Source organism: Artemia franciscana, chromosome 15, assembly GCF_032884065.1.
Source record: "Artemia franciscana chromosome 15, ASM3288406v1, whole genome shotgun sequence".
Classification (NCBI taxonomy): Eukaryota; Metazoa; Arthropoda; class Branchiopoda; order Anostraca; family Artemiidae; genus Artemia; species Artemia franciscana.
The window spans coordinates 1,193,588-1,211,458 of NC_088877.1; the positions used below are offsets into that span (position 1 = coordinate 1,193,588).

The following is a 17,871-nucleotide window of genomic DNA, read 5'->3' on the forward strand; positions in this document are numbered from 1 at the left end:
TCTCCCGGGTTTTTTTTGGCACTTTTTGTGCCATTTCTAAAGGGGTGGGGCTAGCGGGCTTCCAAAACATCATAGCCCATATAAAAGATATTACTCATATCTACGTATTCTCTATAAAATCCACCATCTGCAAGTGCTAAATGGCAATAAACTGACGCTATTGGTGCCACGTCTCAAGTGGAAAAGCTGGGGCTAGTGGGCAGTCAGAACTTCTTAGAGAGATGTTTAATGGCTCATTTGAAAGCTTTTGCTCATATCTACGTGTTTTTTGCCAGTTCTACCATCCGTAAGTGCCTAATAGCACTAAAACGTGGAGGAATAAAAGCACTAAAAGCTTGGAAGTATAACACAGTACCATTGAAATAGTTTTGATACAAAACCCTTAACTGGAGATTTACAAGAACCCCTTCCATATACTCCCCTCTCAGCCCCCTTAGTAAGTCTTATTAGTCCGTTGGGAGAACTCACTATGAACACTAACACGGTCAGCCGACTTCGGAGCTCGTAAAATGATTTTTAAAACATGGAATGTTCTTAAGAGGAAGAAATTCATAGAAGAGCAAATAATTGAATCTCAAAATTCCAAATGACGTTTCCTTGACGTACCCCCTCCTCTCCTCCTGTTCGCAAAAGGTGAGCTTGGCTAAATATAGTTTAATGACCTCACTCTTTATAATAGAAGCTTTTATTAACTCAATGTTTTATAATAGCCAATTATAAATGTATTTGCTGAATAATGTCCAATAACTATACTTTGGTGATGCCATAGCTCTCCATAGTCTTTAGGAAAAGGGCTGTACGTTACACAACTTGGCCCTACAAGAACAAATGGATTGAATTCGATCATCAGCCGCCGTAGTTCAGTTACTACCGCGTTAGACTTTGAATCAGAATGGCAAGGGTTCAGTTCCTTAATCAGGCATTTTTATTTCAATCTTGTCTTTCTGCCTTATTTATGATTATTTGTCAGCTAATTCACTATTTTTTTGAATAAATTACGCCCCAGACCCCAGCCCCTTGCCACTTAGGGGTTGGAGCAGTGCAGGCATATGGTTCTGTAACCACTCAGAGTTGTATCGTTAAAGAAGTATTACTCATTCTCATATTTATTTATTCATATAATTTCCTTTTTTGTACTATTTAGCAGACAGAATAAAACTACTTGAAAAGTATATAGAGAAATTATAGCATTTTAAAAATTAGCATTTTTTTTTCTGTGATATTTTTCTGGTTGCCCGGTTACTTTCCAACTTTTTCTTGTTTATTGTTATTCCACACCTGGTATGTCTTATGTTTTTTAATGTTTATCGAGGGGAAGGGGGGGATCTTTAGTGAAATAAGTTAGGCATACCAAAATTTTGCTTAGATTTTGAAAAACTTAAAAATCTTCTTTAGAAAAATAGTTACTCTTTCCTAACTGTCGAGGTTGCCCAGATTCAAAAATCGTGTATAACATTTTGTATTGCACGGATTTCTCGGCATTATTTGAAAAACGATCCGAAATTAAATAAATTTTTCCAACTGAAAGTAAGGAGCGACATTTAAACTTAAAGCGAACAGAAATTATTCCGTATATGAGGCTACTGCTCCAACCCCCTCCCCTCTCGAAACGAAATTAAAAAGATCATTGCACTGTTGCTTCTGCATTAAATTCAAATTAAAAACAGGCACAGATTAAGTTAAAAAAAACAAGGTTTTTTATAGGAAGTAATAATTTTTGTTGGTCTTAAGTTTCAACTTCGCTCTTTACTTCCCTAAAAAAAAATTGCTTTTTTAAATTAATTAAAATTTAAAAACGGACCATCATACTACCATCAACGATTAATCGAGACTCAAAACGAACAGGAATCGGTACTTAGATGTTATAGCGACCACAGTTTGTTCTTGATCTGTAATGAAACCGGTTTTATGTGTCCACTCGGAGATAATCGGCTCAGTCTGAGCGAGAGAAACTACTCCGCAGGTATATTTTAATTAAACAATCAAGAGGTGGCTAGGTTAGGTATTTAGTATAATGCGTTCTGGGTGGCCTGCTTTCCATAATTCTCAAGAGAGAGTTTAAGAAAGAACAAGAGCTTTAAAGCACAAGATCCTTCTAAATATCAAATTTCATTAAGATCTGGTCACCCTTTCCGTTCCAATTATGTAAATCACGTATGTATGACTTCTGCTTATATTTCCCACCAAGTTTCATCCCGATCCCTCCACTCTAAGTGTTTTCCAAGTTTTAGGTTTCCCCCTCCCAACTCCCCCCAAATGCCACCAGATCCAGTCGGGATTTAAAATAAGAGCTCTGAGACACGATATCCTTCTAAATATCAAATTTCATTGAGATCCGATAACCCGTTCGTAAGTTAAAAATATCTCATTTTTTCTAATTTTTCAGAATTTCCCCCTCCCAACTCCCCCCCAATGTCACCAGATCCAGTCGGGATTTAAAATAACAGCTCTGAGGCACGATATCCTTCCAAACATCAAATTTCATTAAGATCTGATCAACAGTTCGTAAGTTAAAAATACTTCAATTTTTCTATTTTTTCCGAATTAACCGGCCCCCCACTCCCCCCAGATGGTCAAATTGGGAAAATGACTATTTCTAATTTAAGCTGGTCCCGTCCCTGATACGCCTGCCAAATTGCATCGTCCAAGCTTACCTGGAAGTGCCTAAAGTAGCAAAACCAGGACCGACAGACCGACATACAGACCGACAGAATTGGCGATTGCTTTTTGCCACTTGGTTAATCCCAAGTGCCATAAAAAACGGTTTAGTTTAAACAAAGCAGTGACAGGCGTACTAAAACGCCGTTAAGACAAAAGCAACAACAAAACATTAATTAATAAAAAAAAATATGTTGACTCCACATCCGAGAGCCTTTATCAACGGAACAAAAAAAAGGGAAAAGAAAAAACCATCAAAAAACAGAAAAGAGAAAAATCATCTAAAGAAAAAGATAAAAAAAAAAAAAACAAAGAGAGAAACAAGAGCTAATATCTCATTTGGCCCTTGTGACGAGGCCGGATGAGCCAAGAGCCAAGAGCTCATATGGTATGAGCTCTAACAAAATTCTAAGAATCAATAGATTTAAAAGGAAAATCGGAGGCTTAATGCCGGTCGGGATTTAAAATAAGAGCTCTGCGTCACGAGGTCCTTCTAAATGTCAAAATTCATTAAGAACCGATAACCCTCTCATAAATTATAAATACCACATTTTTTCTTCTTTTTTCTTTCCCTTCAGCCCTCCAGATTGTATAATCGGGGAAAACGACTTTATCAAGTCAATTCGTGTAGCTCCCGTACACACCTACCAATTCCCATCGTCCTAGCACGCCCAGAAGCACCAAACTCGCCAAAGCACTGAACCCCACGCCTAACTCCCCCAAAGAGGGTGGATCCAGTACGGTTACGCCAATCACGTATCTACGACATTTGCTTATTCTACCCACCAAGTTTCATCCCAACTTCTCTACTCTAAGTGCTTTCCAAGATTTCCGGTAACCCCCTCCAACTCACACCAATGTCAACAGATCTGGTCGGAATTTGAAATAAGAGCTCAGAGACATGAGTTCCTTCTAAATATCAAATTTCACTAAGATCCAGTCACCCGTTCTTAAGTTAAAAATTCTTCAATTTTTTTAATTTTTCCGAATCAACACCCCCAGCTCCTCCAAAGTGAACAGATCCGTTCCAATTATGTCAATCGCGTATCTATAACTTGTGCTTATTCTTCCCATCAAGTTTCATCCCGTTCTCTCCACTCTAAGCGTTTTACAAGGTTTCTGTTTCCCCCTCCAGCCCCCTGTGTCCCAGATCCGATTCAAAATGAAAATGGAACATCTGAGACATAAGATCCTTTTGTATATCAAGTTTCATTAAGATCCGATCACCGATTCGTAAGATAAAGATACCTCAATTTTCACGTTTTCCAAGGATTCCGGTTCCCCCCTCCAACTCCTCCCAATGTCACCAGATCTGGTCAGGATTTAAAATAAGAGCTCTAAAGCATAAGATCCTTCTCAATATTAAATTTCATTAAGATCCGATCACCCATTCCTAAGTTACAAATACCTCATTTTTTCTAATTTTTCCGAATTATTCCCTTCTCCCCCCCCCCAACTCCACCAAAGAGGGTGGATCGAATCCGGTTATGTCAGTCACGTATCTTGGACATTTTTTAGTCCTCCCACCAAGTTTCATCCTAGTCTCTCCGCTTTAAGTGTTTTCCAAGATTTCCAGCCCCCTCCCCCCAATGACACTGGATCCAGTCGGGATTTAAAATGAAAGATCTGAGTCACGAGTTCTTTCTAAATATGAAATTTCATTAAGATACGATCACTCCTTCGTAAGTTAAGAATACCTTATTTTTTCTAATTTTTCAAAATTAGGCCTAACCCTCTCCCCCAAATAGATCGGATCCGTTCCGGTTATTTCAATCATGTATCTAGGACTTCTGCTTATTTTTCCCACCAAGTTTCATCCCGATCCCTCCACTCTAAGCGCTTTCCAAGATTTTAGGTTCCCCCCTCCAACTCCCCCCATGTCTCCAGATCTGGTCGGAATTTAAAATAAGAGCTCTGAGACACATTATCCTTCCAAACATCAAATTTAAGATCCCATCACCCGTTGGGAAGTTAAAAATATTTAATTTGTTCTATTTTTTCCGAATTAACCGGCCCCCACTCCCCTCCCCAGACGGTCAATTCGAGAAAACGACTATTTCTAATTTAATCTGGTCTGGTCCCTGATACGCCTGGCAAATTTCATCGTCCTAGCTTACCTGAAAGTGCCTAAAGTAGCAAAACCGGGACCGACAGATTTTGCGATCGCTATATGTCACTTCGTTAATACCAAGTGCCATAAAAACAGAGAAAAACTATATAAAGGTTTTCTTGTCATATCTGTGATTACAGTTGTTGCTGCATTTTGGAGGTTTTATTAAGATGTGAGTTTTATTTATTTGTTTTGTCTTTTGTTCTTTCTTCTCTTTTGTTTGAGTTGCTCTTCGTCTTCTTCTTTAGATGATTAACTAAGTCTTTTTTCTTTCTTTTTTTCCGTTGATAAAGGCTCCCGGATGTGTAGTTGAAATATTCGGAGCTTTTTTATTAATTAATGTTTTGTTGATACTCTTGTGTTTATTGTTATCCTTATGTTTTTAAGACAATTATACTGAAAATTACTGATATCACAGCTGGTGTAAGACTATGAAAAGCTTTATAGATTAGTTTGTTGTTGTCAGGTTACATAGTCACTTTTAACTAATATTAAATTTAAAAAAAGCAAGTTTTTTTTAACTGAAAGTAAGGATCGACATTAAAACTTAAAACGAACAGAAATTACTTCGTATAAGGAAGAGGCTGCTTTCTCATCAACGCCCAGTTCTTTAAGCTACAGTTTGACTCTTTCTTTCAACTCTACTTTTTAAAACAGTAAAAAACTTTAGCGTAAAGAGCGGGGCGTTGATGAGGAGGCAGCCCCTTTCATATACGAAGTAATTTCTGTTCGTTTTAAGTTTTAATGGCGCTCCTTACTTTCAGTTAAAAAACTTGGTATTAACCAAGTGGTATATAGCAATCGCAAATTCTGTCGGTCAGTCGGTCTGATGGTCTGTCGGTCCCGGTTTTGCTACTTTAGGCACTTCCAGGTAAGCTAGGACGATGAAACTTGGCAAGTGTATCAGAGACCGGACCAGATTAAATTAGAAATAGTCGTTTTCCCGATTGGATCATCTGCGGGGGGGGGGGGAGTGGGGGCCGGTTAATTCGGATAAAATAGAAAAAATGAAGTATTTTTAACTTATGAGCGGGTGATGGGATCTTAATGAAATTTGATGTTTGGAATGATATTATGTCTCAGAGCTCTTATTTTAAATCCCGACCGGATCTGATGACATTGGGGGGAGTTGGAGGGGGAAAACCTAAAATCTTGGAAAACACTTAGAGTGGAGGGATCGGGATGAAACTTGATGGGAAAAATAAGCACAAGTCCCAGATACATGATTGACATAATCGGAACGGATCCGCTCTCTTTGGGGTAGTTGGGGGGGGGGGGGGGGAATTCTGAAAAAAATAGAAAAAATTAGGTATTTTTAACTTAAGAACGGGTGATCGTATCTCAATGAAATTTGATGTTTAGAAGGATATCGTGTCTTAAGAGCTCTTATTTTAAATCCCGACCGGATCTGATGACATTGGGGGGAGTTGGAGGGGGAAAACCTAAAATCTTAGAAAACACTTAGAGTGGAGGGATCGGGATGAAACTTGATGGGAAAAATAAGCACAAGTCCCAGATACAGGATTGACATAATCGGAACGGATCCGCTCTTTTTGGGGTAATGGGGGGGGGGGGATTCTGAAAAAAATTAGGTATTTTTAACTTGCGAACGGGTGATCGTATCTCAATGAAATTTGATGTGTAGAAGGATATCGTGTCTTAGAGCTCTTATTTTAAATCCCGACCGGATCTGGTGACATTGGGGGGGGGGGATTTGGGAGGGGGAAACCTAAAACTTGGAAAACACTCGGAAATCGGGATTAAACACAAGTCCTAGATACATGATTGACATAAACGGAACGGATCCGCTCTCTTTGGGGTAGTTTGGGGGGGGGGGGGGGTATTTCTGAAAAATTAGAAAAAATGAGGTATTTTTAACTTACGAACGGATGATCGGATCTCAATGAAATTTGATATTTAGAAGGATATCGCGTCTCAGAGCTCTTGTTTTAAATCCCGACCGGATCTGGTGACATTGGGGGTAGTTGGGAGGGGAAAACCTAAAACTTGGAAAACACTTAGAGTGGAGGGATCGGGATGAAACTTGGTGGGAAAAATAAGCACAAGTCCTAGATACATGATTGACATAACCGGAACGGATCCGCTCTCTTTGGGGTAGTTTGGGGAGGGGTTAATTCTGAAAAATAGAAAAAATGAGGTATTTTTAACTTACGAAAGGGTGATCGGATTTCAATGAAATTTGATATTTAGAAGGATATCGTGTCTCAAAGCTCTTATTTTAAATCCTGACCGGATCTGGTGACATTGGGGGAAGTTTGGGGTGGGGGAACCTAAAATCATGGAAAACGCTTAGATTGGAGGGATCGGGATGAAATTTGGTGGGGAAAAATGAGCAGAAGTCTTACATACGTGATTTACATAATTGGAACGGATCCGCTCTATTGGGGGGGGGGTTAATTCTGAAAAATAAGAAGAAATTACGTATTTTTAAATTACGAAGGAGTGATCGGATCTTCATGAAACTTCATATTTAGAAGGATCTCGTAACTCAGATCTCTTATTTTAAACCTAAACCGGATCAAGCGTAATTGGGGGGGGGGCAGTTGGGGGAACCGGAAATCTTAGAAAATACTTAAAGCGGTGAGATCTGGATGAAACTGGATGGGAAGAATATAAACCCGTCTAATATACGTGACTGACATAACCGGACCGGATCTGCTCCCTTTGGTAGAATTGGGGGAGGGGGTAGGGTAATTTTGAAAATTAAGGTATTTGTAACTTACGAAAGGGTGACCAGATCTTAATGAAATTTGATATTTAGAAGGATCTTGTGCTTTAAAGTTCTAGTTCTAAATTCCGACCAGATCCTGTGACATTGGGTGGAGTTGGAGGGGGGAACCGGAATTCTTGGAAAATGTGAAATTTGGGGTATTTTTATCTTACGAATAAATGGTCGGATCTTAATTAAATTTGATTTTTAGAAGGAATTCATGTCTCAGAGCTCTTATTTCAAATCCCGACCAGATCTTTTGACATTGAGGGGGAGTTGGAGGGGGAAATCTTGGAAAAACACTTGGAGTGGGGGAATCGGGATGAAGCTTGGTGGATAGAATAAATAAATGTCCTTGATACGTGATTGACAGAATTCGCTGGATTCGTACTGGATTCGCTCTCTTTGGAGGAGTTGGGGGGAGGGGTTCAGTGATTTGGCGAGTTTGGTGCTTCTGGACGTGCTAGGACGATGAAAATTGGTGGGCATCTCAGGGAGGTGCACAATTTGACGTGATAAAGTCGTTTTCCCAGATTCGACCATCTGGGGGGGGGGCTAAGGGAGAGGAAAAATTAGAAAAAATGAGGCATTTATAACTTACACGAGTGGGTGATCGGATCTTAATGAATTTTGATATTTAAAAGGACATCGTGACTCAGAGCTCTTATTTTAAATCCTGACCGGCATTAAGCCTCTTATTTTCCTTTATTTTCCTTATTTTCCTTAAATCAATCTATTGATTCATAGAATTTTGTTAGAGCTCATACCATATGATCTCTTGGCTCTTAGCTCTTCTCGCCTCGTCACAAGTGCCATATGAGCTCTTAGCTCTTGTTTTTTATTTAATTTCTGAACATTTTTGAATCAATGCATGTTTTGATTTTGGCTCTCCGCAGATGAATAATTAAAACAACATTTTCATATATTTTTTTTTTGGCTAAATGGCTTTCTCATAGTTTTGATCGAATGATTTTGAGAAAAAAAAGGAGCGAGGGAGGAGGCCTAGTTGCCCTCCAATTTTTTGGTTACTTAAAAAGGCAACTAGAACTTATAATTTTTTACGAATGTTTTTATTAGTAAAAGATATACGTAACTTACAAATTAGCTTACTTAACCAACTTCTGTATTCTCATGTTTTTATTACGTATATGAAGGTGTTCACCCCCTAGTCAGTATCTCGCTCTTTACACTAAAGCTTAAATTTTGTTCCAATTCCTTAAGAATGACCCCTGAATAAATAGTTAAAATAGTTAAAAAAGAGCCGTAGAATAAATAGTTGAAATTACTAAAAATATTTAGCCTAAAGAGCGAGGTATTAGGAGGAGGTGAGCCCCTCATATGCGTAATAATTTCTGTTCGTTTTAAGTTTTAATGCTGCTCCTTACTTCCAGTTAAAAAACTTTTTCATATTTATTTTTTCATTGTTTTTTTTAAATAATGCTAGAAAATCCTGCACTCCCTTCATGGAAATTTTCTTCCCCCATGACAAATGCCTCGATGGAAAGTTCCCCCAACATATCCCCCTCTTCTCAACCCCTCCCCCCAACCAAAAAATCCCCCTGAAAACGTCTATGCACTTCCCAACACTGGTCAAAGTTTGCACTGGTCAAAGTTTGTAACTTGTAACCCCTCCCACGGGGACTCTGGGGGTTTAAGTCGTCCCTAGAGACATAGTTATAAGGTTTTTCGACTACGCTGAATAAAATGGCTTTCTCAGAATTTTGACCCGGTGACTTTGGGAAAATAATTAGCGTGGGAGGGGGCCTAGGTGCCCTTCAATTTTTTGGGTTGCTTAAAAAAGGCACTAGAACTTTCCATTTCCGTTAGAATGAGCCCTCTTGCAACATTCTAGGACCACTGGGTCGATACGATCATCCCTGGAAAAAAAACACGCATCCGTGATCTGCCTTCTGGCAAAAAATACAAAATTCCACATTTTTGTAGATAGGAGCTTGAAACTTCTAGAATCGGGTTCTCTAATACGGTGAATCTGATGATGTGATTTTCGTTAAGATTCTATGACTTTTAGGGGGCGTTTCCTCCTATTTTCTAAAATAAGGCAAATTTTCTCAGGCTCGTAACGTTTGATGGGTAAGACTAAACTTGATGTAAGACTAAACTTATTTATTTAAAATCAGCATTAAAAATGCGATTCTTTTGATATAGCTATTGGTATAAAAATTCTATTTCTAGAGTTCGTTACCACGAACTGTTTGAAATCAGCATTCTTGTTTTTTGTACTTGGTTTTTATGTTTTCAGTAAAGCACTAGTTTTCTATAATCCAACAAACGTAGGAGGATATGATTATTTGGTTTATTTGTACTTACTTTATTGATATATGTTAGACAGAGTGTGAAGCAATAATTTTTGGTTCGCTTTAAGTTCCAACTTCGCTCTTTACTTCCCTCAAAAAACTTTGCTTTTTTAAATCAGTTAAAATTTAAAAACGGACCATCATACCACCACTAACGATTAATCGAGACTCAAAACGAACAGAAATCGGTACTTAGATGTTATAGCGACCACACTTTGTTCTTGATCTGTAATGAAACCAGTTTTCTGTGTCCACTCGAAGATAATCAGCTCAGCCTGAGCGAGAGAAGCTACTCCGCAGGCATATTTTAATTAAAGAAATAGTCCAACAGTCCAATAGTGGCCGATAGTGCAAATTTTTTGGCTGCTACCCTTGGCGATGTGGTGATAATGTTAACAACGGAGGCGTACTTATGGGAACTTTTGACATTCCAGAACATGTGGCTATTTAATATTTTGAATCGATGGGGGCTAGGGATGTACGCAGGAGAAAAAAAACACAGTAACAAGGCTGTTTGCCTCTAATCGCTTTCAGCCCTTAAAAAGGACACTAACTTTCACCCTCCAATCGAATAAGTCTCCTTTCAGCTCCAACTCGTACCCTTTCTATACGAAATGGCCGGGAGAAAACTTCCGGCGCTTTGTCGGGTCCCGTTTTTGGGGGATGCTAATATCAATTTTCTATTAATCCTTCTACACTGAAGTTCCCTTAGCCTAAGGACACAAGAATATAAGTTTCAAATCGATCGGGAAAAAGGCGACAACCCAACCCCGAAACATGTATTTTTCTCTTTTTTTCTGCAAATTAGGGAACTCAAGGACCCCGGCTCTAAGCTTCAAAATGATAGGGAACAAAATTTTTCGGCCCCTTTCTGGAGTCCCTACCCCCTCCCAACCTGATAGATAAATGAACATGGAATTTTCTATTTGTATAAAATTGATTACAACTTATTGAGTTTTGAAATACAATAGAAAAATAATAACTGCATAAGTTTGAAATAGCGGCTTCAAAATAGACAAATCAAACATTTCCACTTCTTTGAACGCCAAAAATGGCGAAAAGTGTTCCTAGGCGAAAAAACTAGGGCCGAAGGACACTGTTATTGCAGGGGAGTCTACACCAGGAGCGTTGAAAGTGAATAAAAACTAAAGCCCTGGCAACGAAGGCTTGGGCTTGATTAAATCTTTGGCAAGAAATTTGCCTGTTTGTTTTTTTTAATTTAATTACCTAAGATCTCTTCTTAAATGCTTGTCGTTTTGAATATTATACAACTTAAACAAAAAACTGTTACGACAAGAGTCGGCAGCGACCTCAAAATAGACTATAAGCTAGTTTAAAAGGAAATGAACGGATCTTGAAGGTCTTTAATAAAATGACGGCATCAATAAGATATCCAAGGCAAATATTTTATCTTTGTTTTTGGATTCAACCGACCAACACATGCCTAAGAGATAACACATCCAGAATAAGGCCAACAGCGCAACATGTCACATATTTTCTCGACATTTCTTTTGCCATGCCAAATTACGACCAAGAACACACACGGTAAACATGATAAATTTTGAGAAGAATTCAGGTCAATTCCAACTCGGACGCCATTGTGCAGAATAAATTAATCCCACGAAAAAAAGAATAAGATAAGAGTAAAAGACCCCTGTGTATACTTTTATATATACTGAAATATATAGCCTGTGCTTCGTTTTATTTTTTCTTAATTTTATATAAAACCTTGTTTTGGTGGAAACGACAAAAATACAAAAGCTTGGAGTAACCTAGTTGCCATCTGGATACCAAATTTATCAGGTTTATTGTTAGTAAAACTATGGATATTAGCTTCATCTTTTATGGAGATCAGTTTGTCTGATAACCTTTTTTGAGGGGGAGGGGGGAATTCAACATTTTCGTCCCCATGATCTTATTGAATGTAAATTCTAGGCGTATGAACATTCTCATTACCCTCGTCCAGAGTGACTCAAAGACTCCAGCCGAATTCTTCAAACTTTTGAGGCATATTTTACAGAGCTTTTAGAATTAGGGCAGGCATGGAAATCTCAAGACTTCCCCTTACGTGTAAGATAACCATTCCGAGAGCACGAGGTTTTTTAAATACAAACGAAGATTTATATTAATTTTTGAAAAGAATCTTAGGCTCAAACTAGTATTACCATTAATATGTTGAATAATTATTAAAATAATTATTAATGACATTATAAACAGCGGTTATATCTCAAGAAGGATCTTATTGACAGTCAAAAATAACAGTATTTCAACAGAGCAAATACCTTTCTTTTCTTCACCGGCTGTAGCTCTACTTTCAAATTGCGCCTTCTTATGCTGCATGAGGCTATACGATGCAGGTGTATTCTTCTGTGGGTTATTAGGCAACTCCCCCCAATTCCAAGAGGGTTGCTTCTCGTCATGAATCGAAATCCTTTCGCTACGGGCTGTTTGTTTTTCATACTCTGAATCGGAAACTACAGGCGATCCACGACCCGAAACATTACCACTGACAAAAAAAATAAAATAAATAAAACTCAACGGGAAAAGAAAAGGCGTGAATTGTTATCTTAACCACAAGAGGTAGGCTAGTTACGGTCGTCCATAAGACAAAAAAGCAGACAACAAAGAGATATGTTCACAGTTTGCTAGGGAAACATTGCCACAAGCGGCAGGAAAAATACCCTTGAGTGGTTAATCGGTTTCCAGACAATATTTTCGTCAATATTTAATCAAAATAATGTAGCAAGCTAAAGAATGAGAATAGGAAAAGCATTTATATACCCCTACCATCTGAGGCACTGATCAAAAACGCCCTTCACTGCCAGCCTCTCTCCGGCTGGATGAAACAGCAAGGGGGGCAAAAGAAAACGTGGCTTGTCTGCGTCAAAGCTGATGTGGACCCAAAGGGGGATTTCGCCACTTGGCCGACGGTGGGACAAGAACTGGCTCGAAATCACGCAGTAATGGACCCTAGACCACCAAAGATGGAGCTCAATCGTTGACGAACTATTGGATGCCATGGAAGGCTCGCAGCCGTTGTCCTGACCCAATTACACGTAAGTAAGTTTGTATTAAATTCTATAATACCACATAGTTTTTCCCTACAACACTATAACAAACAACGTACTATTTAATTTAACTTTTTTTAAACTCGTTTTCGGCAGTGTCACCAGCGTAAAGGGAACCAGACGTCAAGGTCGTTAGTCTTCTCCGGAATTGCCCGTTGTGGGTGAGAGTCAGAACTTCGTTGGGACTGATGTTTCAGAAAGCGAGCCGAACGTGAATGATCCCCAGCCAACTGGTGCATATTCTTCCTCTAGGGCGCTTCCGACCATTTGCTGTTGGGTCAAAGTAGAAGATGAAATGGGTAGAGGTTGCGAGGGCAGACGAAGTAAATGGCCATACCAACGCAGCAAGCAAGACACCAGCTGCTCGGTTAGGGATAAAATTTGAAGGACCGCCGAGTTTCAAGGTTCTGTACATAGTTAGACAATCTGACGCGTTCACTTTTTCGGAGGTGTTCGATTCGGAAAGCTTCGACATTCACCACCTGGATATGGGTTATGAGCCACGTCTCTAATGAATTTGAACTTTGTAATGAGCATTAAGCCTTAGGAAGCCTAAGCGCTAAAATACGCAACAACTTACGTCTCTAAGGCATAAGTTAGCGCTATGTACTATTTAAGAAACAAGATGTCCCTGAATAAAAGCTTAATTTTTTTTGTTTCTTTTTTAACAAGCAAAAACGTTTCCGCGAATTTCTGAGAAATTCAAAAGAAAAAATTTGGCATTAATTTCATAGTCAAAGCTTCACATAAGCAGCAATGAGACATATTTCCCCCATATTACTCAGAGATCTTCTCTTTATCTTTTCTTTTTTATTCAAGTTCCTAGTTTTCCATCTATAAATACAAAAGAAAACTAAATTTTTCCGTAAAACAAAAATAAAAAATTAAGAATTAAAGACGCAAAAATCACCTTCAAATAAAACCTTGTTGGCAAACAAGTAATGTTTTGGTGGTAGATTCTAGCATCCATTGGCTCTTTTTCCACCAAGATTGCAACAACAGCTACAACCTAGTACAAAACGAAAAACGGCCAGGGGTATCCAAGCATTAAAAAACACGTTAATAAAACTAGCTAATGAGAAAAGATTAGTGGGGCAATAAATTTTACTAACTTCTTGGTCATTTTTACCGACCGGTTTCACTTAATCAGTAGTTCAAATTATGTCCATTTCTTTCATACCTTACTATCCACTTACTATCTAGTTGTACTAGAGTTTTTTCGTGTATTGTTTGATCATAAGAAACACTTTATAACTAATTAATGACCTAAAAAGGGTATTTTGAACGGTGTTGAATAGTTTATGAGGGTTTAATAGTATTGGAAAAAAAAATCATTTCAAAAAAAGGCTGAGTATAGATAATTGTGCTGTATCTTAATTTCCACAGGATCATAGGCAGCGCAATAGCGCTGCCTTAGTAAAGACCGAAGCGAGCTCAATTTATTGTTTTATTTATTTATTTATTAAAGCATTTAAAAGTCTTACATCGTACTAATTGCGGTAAAAGACTATCATTTGTGTTTCAATAATTGTACACAATTTTTCCTCCCGGGAAATAGACATTTTAAGATTTGGTGAAATTTATTCGCGGCCAGAGATTTGTGGAGACCAATTAAAGGAAAATCGTTACATCAGTACTGATATTCCTGCAAATTCCTATATTGAAAAACAATTCAGGTTTATATCTGACGCATCTAAAACAACAGCAGGTTCAAACTATCTTAAGAGAAGAGAGGTCAAACACGGAGAATTACAGTTTAACCGTAGTTTCACCAGGAGGTCGCACTCCTTTAATGACGACAAAGGAAAAATATACCATAGATTTTTATTCGTTCAAAAAAGCCTCAAAAAGCGCAGAGAAAACGTCACCAGCTGACGGAACCAGATCCGAATCAGGACATAAAATTGTATTCTTAAGCAGGATGTATATCCCATCAAGTTCACGGATAGCACAGTCAAACAGTTTGTGGTAACGAACTGTAGTAAGGAGCGACCCGGCTCAATAGTAACCGAAACTCTAAAAAATGGAATTTCGATAGCAATAGTTACATTAAAAGAATCGCATTTTAATGCTGATTTTATATATACAAGTTTCATCAAGATCAGTTATACCAATCAAAAGTTACGAGCCTGAGAAAATTTGCCTCATTTTAGAAAATAGGGGGAAATACCCCCTAAGTCACACAATCTTAACGAAAATCACACGACTAGATTCAGCGTATCAGAGAACCTTACTGTAGAAGTTTCAAGCTCCTATCTACAAAAATGTGGAATTTCGCATTTTTTGCCAGAAGACAGATCACGGATGCGTGTTTATTTGTTTTTTGTTGTTGTTTTTTCCCAGGGGTGATCGTATCGACTCAGTGGTCCTAGAATGTCGCGAAAGAGCTCATTCTAATGGAAATTAAAATTTTTAGTGCCCTTTTTAAGTGACCCAAAAAATTTGAGGGCCCCTAGGCCCCCTCTCACGCTCAACCCCCCCCCCCCCCAAAGTCACCGGATCAGAATTCTGAGATAGCCATTTTATTCACCATAGTCGAATAACATGATAACTATGTCTTTGGGGATGACTTACACCCCCGCAGTCCCCGTGGGAGGGTCTGCAAGTTACAAACTTTCACCTGTGTTTACATATAGTAATGGTTACTGGGAAGTGTACAGAAGTTTTCATGGGATTTATTTGGTTTATGGGGGGAGAGTTGGGGGGCTACGTGGGAGGATATTTCCATGCAGGAGCTTCTCATGGGGGAAGAGAATTTCAATGAAGGGGTGCAGGATTTTCTAGCATAACTTGAAAAAAACAACGAAAAAACAAATATGAAAAGTTTTTTCTACTGAAAGTAAGAAGCAGCATTAAAACTTAAAACGAACAAAAATTATTACGCACTTGAGGGGTTTACCCCCTCGTAATACCTCACTCTTTACGATAAAGTATTTTTAGTAATTTCAACTATTTGTTCTACGGCCTTTGTGATTCAGAGGTCATTCTTAAGGAATGGGGACAAAATTTAAGCTTTAATGTAAAGAGCGAGGTATCGACGAGGGGTGTACCCCTTCATATACGCAATAAAAACATAAGAATATAGAAGTTCGTTACGTAAGTTAATTCGTAAGTTACGTATTTTTTTACTAATGAAAACGTTCGTAAAGAATTAAAAGTTCTAGTTGCCTTTTTGAGTAATCAAAAAATTGGAGGGCAACTAGGCCTCCTCCCTCGCTCCTTTTTCTCAAAATTTTTCGACTAAGCTATGAGAAAGCCATTTAGCCAAAAAAAAATTATATGCAAATTTCGTTTTAATCAATCGGACAGCCAAGATCAAAACATGCATTAATTCAAAAACGTCCAGAAATTAAATAAACAAAACGAGTTTTTTTAATGAAAGTAAGGAGCAACATTAAAACTTAAAACGAACAGAAATTACTCCGTATATGAAAGGAGCTGTTCCCTCCTCAACACAGCGCTCTTTACGCTAAAATTTTTTACTGTTTCAAAAAGTAGAGTTAAGAGAAAGAGTCAAACTTTAGCGTAAAGAGCGAGGCGTTGAGGAGGAAAAGCCCCTTTCATGTACGGAATAATTTCTGTTCGTTTTTAAGTTTTAATATTGCTCCTTCCTGTCATTTAAAAAAAACTTGTTTTTTTATTTAATCTCCATTCAATATTTTTATTTAATCTTTCCTTTATCAAAATACTTCAATTGTTGTCCTTTATTGAGACAATTTCAATTACATCAACCATCCGATAAAAGCCGCTTCTTTTTGTGCAAGAAAAGCATCCAATTTTTTCAAATAACGCGAAATTTTTCATTTCTTTTGAATTTTTTGTCTTCCTGAGAGGAGTAGTGTGATTTTCCGCATGTCATTTCCTGACGGCAGCTCAGTATAAGCACTATAACAGTTCTGGTGGAGCTAATAGTTTATTGATTACATTATAAGATTATATTGATGATTACATTATATTGATGATATTGATTAATTATGATTACATTAACGACATTTAGCAAAAAAAAAGTTGTTAGTAGGCCAATTTTCACCAAAACGAAATTCTTTTCAGGATCCAGAAATATAAGTAAGCACCCATTTTAAAAGTGAAAAAATTACAACCGCAAATGTGTTGTCCTGTGGTGGCGCAGTGGGTTTGACCTTAGCTTGGTAATACGGGACCCAGAGATCGAATCATGCTGCAGCAACGCACTGCGGGGCCGACGCAGGGACCTTAGTAGTCAAGAAGCGTCGTTAAATCTGATACAATACAAGCAAAAATGTGTTTTTTAGTCATTACGGAGCGCTCCTGTTGTTGGATAAGAGCCTTTTTCACGTATGATTCTTGAAGATGATTCTTGGAAATTAGTAACTGACTGTACTTCTGAACACCTGCATTTAATGATAAAAAATGTCATTTGACCAAAGAGCCAATTTTGATTCCAATTTACGTCAGTTGGAGAGCATATAAAAAAATAAATAAAAAAAGCTCGTCTTTTTGATAAAATATATTCCAAGTATATTTAGACATCGTAAATCTTATTTCTTCTTTTGCACGCGTTATATCAACATCGTTCGCGTGACGTCATATTTATTGGGAATCTTTTCCAAATTATAAAAGCATCAATGCAGTTTAGACAACATGACATCATGTTCTTTATAAACATCATAACACTTGGCCACCATGACGTCATTTTCTTAATATAAGGAAAACTGAACAAACAATGTGAATCATTTGCATAAAGTATCTCTTACTTGAAAGATGTTCATTTTTAAAACCATTGTAATTGGGATTCCAGTCTCAGTTGCTGGAATATCAGCCTGTTGGGCTATTAAAAAATATATGGAATACAAAACAACTGAATGTTCAACAGAAGGCGCAGAAGTACAGAGCTCTGAACCCAACAAGGAGAGTGAACCAAAACCAACTGCTGTCGAAATAGAAAAGAACAAAGACCGTAGTTACACACGTAAAGAAGAACACGAAGAGGAAAAATGCTGGAAAAATCTG

The 17,871-nt window shown here is 37.9% G+C and overlaps 1 protein-coding gene across 3 annotated transcripts in view; it reads right to left on the reverse strand.

Annotated features, from left to right (window-relative positions):
* The window catches only part of LOC136036687 (phosphatidate phosphatase LPIN1-like), a 127,059-nt gene that overhangs the window by 61,466 nt on the left and 47,722 nt on the right, over positions 1-17,871 (reverse strand). For all 3 annotated transcript variants that reach the window (XM_065718997.1, XM_065718998.1, XM_065718996.1), the window contains exon 6: positions 12,097-12,320. In XM_065718997.1, coding sequence (XP_065575069.1) covers positions 12,097-12,320 — 224 coding nt within the window. The remainder of the gene's footprint in view (positions 1-12,096; positions 12,321-17,871) is intronic.